This window comes from Gossypium arboreum, chromosome 9 (assembly GCF_025698485.1).
Source record: "Gossypium arboreum isolate Shixiya-1 chromosome 9, ASM2569848v2, whole genome shotgun sequence".
In the NCBI taxonomy this organism is placed as follows: Eukaryota; Viridiplantae; Streptophyta; class Magnoliopsida; order Malvales; family Malvaceae; genus Gossypium; species Gossypium arboreum.
This window is the reverse complement of record NC_069078.1, coordinates 35,941,067-35,947,742: the sequence shown is the minus strand read 5'-3', so window position 1 is coordinate 35,947,742 and position 6,676 is coordinate 35,941,067. Positions and strand designations below refer to the sequence as shown.

Genomic DNA, 6,676 nt, shown 5'->3' with positions numbered 1-6,676 from the left:
CTATCTCTATTCTCATCACATTATCTTATTTCCACGATCAAGCAATTCATTCTATAATAATTTCAATACAATTCAATGACATACATTATCAATGTATTTGTATTATTTACATACAACTTACCTCAGATTACAAAATGTGGTGACTAGTCGATTTAATCGATTTACTTGGCTTTTCTCAAGCTTAAGTTCGTATTTGGGGATTTTTGATCTATAATCGCAAAATGCACTTATTTAGTCACTAAATAAAATTAAGAAATCAAAAATTTATATCTTTGGTAAAATGACCATTTTACCCCTAGGCCCAAAAATCGATTTTTATCGAATTTATTCATAACTTAAGCCTATATGAACACTTTATACTCTTATAGAAACTCCAAATTCTCACTATTTCACACGCTTATCATCTATTTTACAACTTATGCAAAATAGTCCTTTTAGGTGTTTTCATGCTAACACCTTTCACAAAAGTTGGTTATAGGACACCCAAGACTCATTTTCTCCCATAAAGCCTCAGCAAAATTACAAATCCTTTCATAGAAAATTCCTACACTCTTGATCATTTTGTAAAATAGTACCATCATTTGAAAGCTCTTGCTTTAAGAGTCTCAAAAGTACAATAATATTCAAGAAAAGCCATTAAAATCACTTACTTGTGAAGACTTAAAGTTGCTGAAATTTTTGAAGCTCAAAACCCCAAAAAATGGCTGAAAAATCGGTGAAGAAGAAATAGGAAATAGGATGATATCATCTTTCTTTTATTATATTTCTATTTTAGTCAAATTAGCCATCAAACCCATCAAACTTGGACTTTTTGACCAAATTACCTCCTATGGCCGGCCATGCACAATCTTAGGGTCTAATTGCCCTTTAAAGACCCCAAAATTAGGTTCTCTAGCTATTTGGCACTTTTAGCTATCAAAATAGGACTTTTGCATTTTATGCGATTTAGTCCTTTTTCTCAATTGAGCTTACGAACGTCAAAATTAACTCACCAAATTTTCCATGCATTCATATAATCATGCTATAACATCAAAATAATTATAAAATAATTTACTCAACTCTGGATTTGTGGTCCCGAGACTACATTCCGACTAGGCCCTAAATCAGGCTGTTACATTCGTCATTGTTTTCAAAATCGAACCAAATCAACTTGTTAGACCAATTTGCACTGGGCATAAGTGGACTTATTTAAGTATAAATTAAAATTCAAGGGTTTAAAATTATGTGGAAATTATGGTATAAATGAAATTTTTAAATATTAATGTTGTATTAAATTAAATTAAATTAAATGCATGAAGCTTTGTCAATGTTTTCAAAATGGGACTAAACTGACTGGTCAGACCAATTGGATTATGAAACAGCTGAGGGCTACCAATTTGAAATAATGTTAGCTCAAAAAATCAAACAGAAATCACCAAAAGGGAAGGTGGATTGTCTTTTAAGAAAATGGTGGAAGCAGGAAAAAAAATTCAACAAAAAACACACGATTTATAGTGGTTCGACCCAAATTTCCTACTCCACAACCTTAACTTTGCACAACTAAGTATTTTCCCAAATTCACTAATTCGACAACCTTTGAGGATAAGGTTTAACCTTACAATCTCCTTTAAGATAGTACCTAAAATCTTAAGATTGAAACTCCCTTAAGGTTTCTACCCAAACCTTAAGATTCAACCATCTCAAAGAGATATAAAGAAATAATCCTTACAATATCAGAATGTTTGCCAATTAAGCACAAATAAACAAGAATACACTTGAGCTAAAGAATAACAATGAAAACCCACAAGTGTGTAAAGAAAAGTATGAAAGAATTAAGCACTAAGATTGTTTTGATTGATCTTTAAGCTTGATGATCTCTCTTGTTGTTGTAGTACCTTTAGAAGATTATATTTATACCCTCTAATTCATTTCCAATTGTTGGGGTTGTTGTGAAAGTTAATAGAGCCATTGGGGATGAAAATACTAGATCATTAATTTCACCTGCAACAAAAGGTATTGATACTTTTTTCTTTGAGTATCGATATTATTAGCATTTAATGTCTGATTCAGTGGCTGTTAAAGTTAGTTTACAATGATACCAAAGACAATTTATTGATACCTGGTAAAAGGTATCGATACTTTTTGAAAAGGTATTAGTACTTTTTGTAATTGATTGCAAAAAAGAATGTCAATTTGGCATAAACTTTAAAATAGGTATCGATATTTCGAAAACTATTGATACCAAGCCAAAAAGTATAAAATCAAGTTAAAATGGTTTCAATTGAGTTAAACATTTTCAACCAAGTTAAAACTGTTTTAAAACAAGTCAGTATATACTTTTTGGCTTGAAACAATACTGACTTGTTTTAAAACAATTTTAACTTGATTGAAAATGTTTAACTCAATTGAAATCATTTTAACTTGATTTTATCGTTTTGTCAATTGTGTTCAACTTTAACTTTTATTCAAAAACATTTTAATTTATTATATCAAAATATATTATCAAATAAAGTTAGTTTAACAAATAAGATGTCAATTTTTTTAACTCGTGAACCGGATGAACCAATCGAACTGATTAAATTGATGGTTGAATTGGTTGGACTAACCAAACAGACGGTCGAACTGATTTTTATCTATTTTTAATAATTTATTCAATTGAACCTATTGTACTGATCAAACCTGTTGAACTAGGAACTAGTGGTTTGACCAATTGCCTACCAATCAAATTCTGAAAACCTAGAGCTTTGTTGATGATATGGTATAAGTAAAATTAATTATTTATTGTTTTTAATCAAATTAATTATCTATTTTTAATAATTTATTCAATTGAACCGATTGTATCAATCAAACCGGTTGAATTGTGAACCAGTAGTCTAAACAATTTACCAACCAATCAAATTTTGAAAACTTTGAGCTTTGTTGATGATATACTATAAGTAAAATTAATTATTTATTATTTGAGTTTTGAAAGAAAGATGAAAGAAAAGAGAATAAAAAGTTTTCATATTTTTTAATCAATCTTGGATTTTGAAAATTTCAAGTTTTAAATTAAATTTTAAAACCCAAAATTTAAATTCAAATTAGATTTTTCCAAATTGAAATCCAATTTTTATTTACTATCCAAACAAAAAATTGGATTTTCAAATCCAAATTCAAAGTTTACAGGACATTAATTATTTCAAAAATATTCAAATACTCATAATTTTATGTAATTATTTATATTATGTCTGATTTAATTTATATTAATAATTTTAATCAAAAATAATTTAATTTATATTATGTTTAAGATATGTTTTTATTCACGATGGGGTCATCATACTAATAGTTGAATTATTATTTAGAGTTTACAAGTTATTTTTTTACAACACATTAATTTAAATAAAATTTTTTAAATAATTCAATAATTTAAATAAAATTTTTTAATAATTCAATAATTATTTAAAAAAAATTCTAAAAGTTAATTTCCTTAATAATTTAATAACTCTCAATGACTAGAGCTCAGAGTCTAAAGATTTAATCATACCCGTAGATCTTGCCACGTACGTGAGATGGGTACATTGACGTGGCTCAAGGGTAATTCGGGAATATGAAAGTTGATGTGGGGAGGAGCTAATGAAAGCATAAACCGGCAATAGAGGTTTTCGTTGGAAGGAAATTAAAAGCAAGGTTCATATTTTAACAGCAGGAGTAGCCAACCCACAGTTCCTGCAATTAATTTCCATCGAAAGTAAGGATTCTTTTTCGCATATTTCTTTTGATTGCTATTTGTTTTGATCTAATTTTTTCGCACTGGTTTTTTTCCCTTTTAATACCTAAATATTTAGCAACTTTTGATCTGCCAGTTCTTGCATTGCGTAGATTTTTGTTTTGTTTTTCTTAATCGGGCTAGTTTGTTACTTTTATTCTAGTTTTTTATGCTTCTTAGTTGATTTGTTTATGTTCTTTGATATGAGATCTCCCCTATCTTCTTACTGCTGAATCGGATCTATTTCATTCATGTTCTTTTCCATTTTCATTTCGATTTCCTTACTAATTAAATTTGTAAATTCTTTTTGAAGGAACTGGTGATTAGATTTTGCATGTTAATAGAAGGACACAGTGAATGTTGAATATATCAGTTGCATCTTGAGAAGTTAGATTGAATAGTCTGGAAATCTGAATAAAAGAAGCAAAAGTTGTTGTTTTATTGCCGATAATTTGCTGAATATTAACATAAATTGTAAAATTTGTTGCTGAAATAACTTAAGTGGTGAAAGCTCGAACTTTGAAAATCTGGATTATTTGTATTTTGATTCGATTTCTTTAATCTTTTAACTAATTCTTCTTGTTTAATGTTGACTCACTTCTATTTCCAGGACTGTAAATTATGATAATAAGATACATTTGTTTTTAGTGTTGAAGATCAGAAGGAACAAAATAATTGATAAGAGTTAACAAGACAGCGATGTTCTCTCTCTTTTATGGACTTTGGAAGTACCTTTTTAGTAAGACAGAGTTTCATGTACTCATTCTTGGAATTGATAAGGCTGGGAAAACGGTAATATCTTTCAACTTCTTTCTCGGGGTTTTAAAGTTGATTTTTTATTTATGCCTGCAAGATTATTAATGATTGTTGTAGGCTTCATCCATATTTAACTCTTGGCTAAAGGTTTCAGGCTTTCAGCACTGATCTTTTGTGCTATTTGTGGTAGACTTTGTTGGAGAAGCTGAAATCAGTATACTCGAACTTGGCAGGCGTACCACCTGATCGGATTGTTCCAACTGTGGGACTTAATATTGGTCGGATTGGAGTTTCAAATACGAAATTCGTGTTCTGGGACCTAGGAGGCCAGGTAAGTAGAGTGCATGTATAAAGTAATGCAATTGATTAAATTTCTTGCAATGGTGATTTGCATGAACGTACACCTCATGCTTTTTGAATTCTACTTAATATATTTCTTTTTGAAAGCTTTCAGTCTTTTAACTAATTTAGCTGCAATGTATTTTAAAAAGAACTTCTCACGGCACCTTTGGTCCACTGTTATCGAAATGTTTATAGGGGAGATAAACTGACAATATGCAGTGCAATGTTTGATGCTTAAACCTTGGCGTTTTAACTTTATGTTTCTTTGCCCATGAAACATATCCGAAGCAAGCTTCATATGTGATACAAATATATCTGTTTCCTATCTTTCTCAGCCTGGTCTGCGCTCAATTTGGGAGAAATACTATGAAGAGGCACATGCTGTGATATTTGTAATTGATGCTGCTTGCCCTTCACGTTTTGAGGACTCAAAATCAGCACTTGGTAAGTATTGTCTAATTCTTAATGATAAGGGCTTATACTGTTATAGTGCCGAGGCATTGACTACAGTTTCGAAATTGTGAGGTTTTGTGATGATGACATATTGAGTTACTTGCCTTCTTTTCCATATCCAGAAAAAGTTCTTAGACATGAAGATCTGCAGGGAGCCCCTCTCTTGATATTAGCAAACAAGCAGGTACTGTTAGTCCTAAATGATAATCCCAAATCCCTAAATCCTGGTTATATATAATATTTACAATGAAAATCCCTCCCATTTGTTTAAAGCATCTATGAGACATCCTTGTTTGCGTAACTTATATCTCTCCTTATATCGTTCTTATTTATTGCTGCATTACGTGTCTTTTCTGTTGCATTTTTTAGTTTCATGGCAACCATAATGAAACTCTCTTGAGCTTAGTAACTGTTCTATCAGTTTTGCCTTTATCTTTTATGAGTAATACCGTTCATGTTTTTCTTTCATCTTGTATGAATTTGGTCAGTGATCATGGTTTTAACAGTTGTGCTTCAATGCAGGATCTCTCAGAAGCTTTATCAGCTGAAGAACTTGCCGAATACCTAGATCTTAAAAAGTTGGACGAAAGGGTTTACATGTTTGAGGCGGCTTCTGCTTTTGATGGGTAAGTTTATTCATGACACTCTTGTCCCCATCAAGTTTGAGCTTGATTTTTCTGCCTGGATGCAGAGGGAATGTTAAATTCAATAATTATTATTGACTATTGACTGCAAGTTTTATATGGAGCCTTGTCCAGTCACGGCCATTACAACTACCGGGTTCACGTTTACAAAGATAATAATTGTTGAAGTGTTTTTCCACGCAGGATGGGGATTAAAGAAGGTGTTGAATGGTTAGTGGAGGTAATGGAGAGAAGCAAGAGAACCGAGACTTTGAGAATTCGTGCAGGTATAACTGGTCCTAATTAGAGCTTTAGAGGGAAAGAAACCGAGTTACAGCTGCTTCACCCTTTTTTTGTAGCTTCTGTGAATAAATCAGGGTTCACATTAGGTTTTATATTGATTAAAAGTTAAATCAATTTTTTCCCACTTGTAAGCTATGGCTTTGTTATTATAATTATGTTGTGTGAAATTCAGATAATACTAATAATGTCTTCAAGTTGTCACCATGGAAATGGCATCTCAGTTCTCATTTATACTAATTGTAAAAGATGACTATTTTATACGAGAAGGAATTTATTTTGAAAGGAGCACTTAAAATTACGTAACGTAGAAGCACCAAGGACATACGACATGCAAAAAAAAAAAAAAAAAAAATCAATTAATTAGGCTATCTGTTTATGTTCTGTTTTTCTGTTTTCCCAACTTAACAACTTCGAGTGGTGAAAAGATAGGATGTTGTCCTAATAGGGCTAGTGTTTAAAGGGGTTTGGTTTTACT

General features: G+C 30.9%; 1 protein-coding gene across 2 annotated transcripts; it reads left to right on the top strand.

Annotated features, from left to right (window-relative positions):
• The first annotated feature begins 3,558 nt into the window (after positions 1-3,558).
• Positions 3,559-6,411, top strand: LOC108454726 (uncharacterized). Of its 2 annotated transcripts, none has more exons than XM_017753275.2 (7): positions 3,559-3,706; positions 4,335-4,516; positions 4,671-4,811; positions 5,158-5,266; positions 5,398-5,459; positions 5,798-5,901; positions 6,103-6,411. In XM_017753275.2, exons 2-7 carry the CDS (start codon positions 4,424-4,426, stop codon positions 6,203-6,205), a joined length of 612 nt encoding a protein of 203 aa, XP_017608764.1. In that variant the 5' UTR covers positions 3,559-3,706; positions 4,335-4,423; the 3' UTR covers positions 6,206-6,411. The 2 variants fall into 2 exon arrangements, with proteins under 2 accessions (XP_017608764.1, XP_017608765.1); XM_017753276.2 differs by having other exon boundaries at positions 3,561-3,706; positions 4,373-4,516.
• The last annotated feature ends 265 nt before the right edge of the window (positions 6,412-6,676 follow it).

Coding starts and splice junctions, on each gene's coding strand:
- LOC108454726 (XM_017753275.2), top strand. CDS start 4,424: ATGTTCTCTCTCTTTTATGGACTTTGGAAGTACCTTTTTAGTAAGACA. Junction 5,267..5,397: donor GGACTCAAAATCAGCACTTG/GTAAGTATTGTC, acceptor TTCCATATCCAG/AAAAAGTTCTTAGACATGAA. Junction 5,460..5,797: donor TGATATTAGCAAACAAGCAG/GTACTGTTAGTC, acceptor GCTTCAATGCAG/GATCTCTCAGAAGCTTTATC.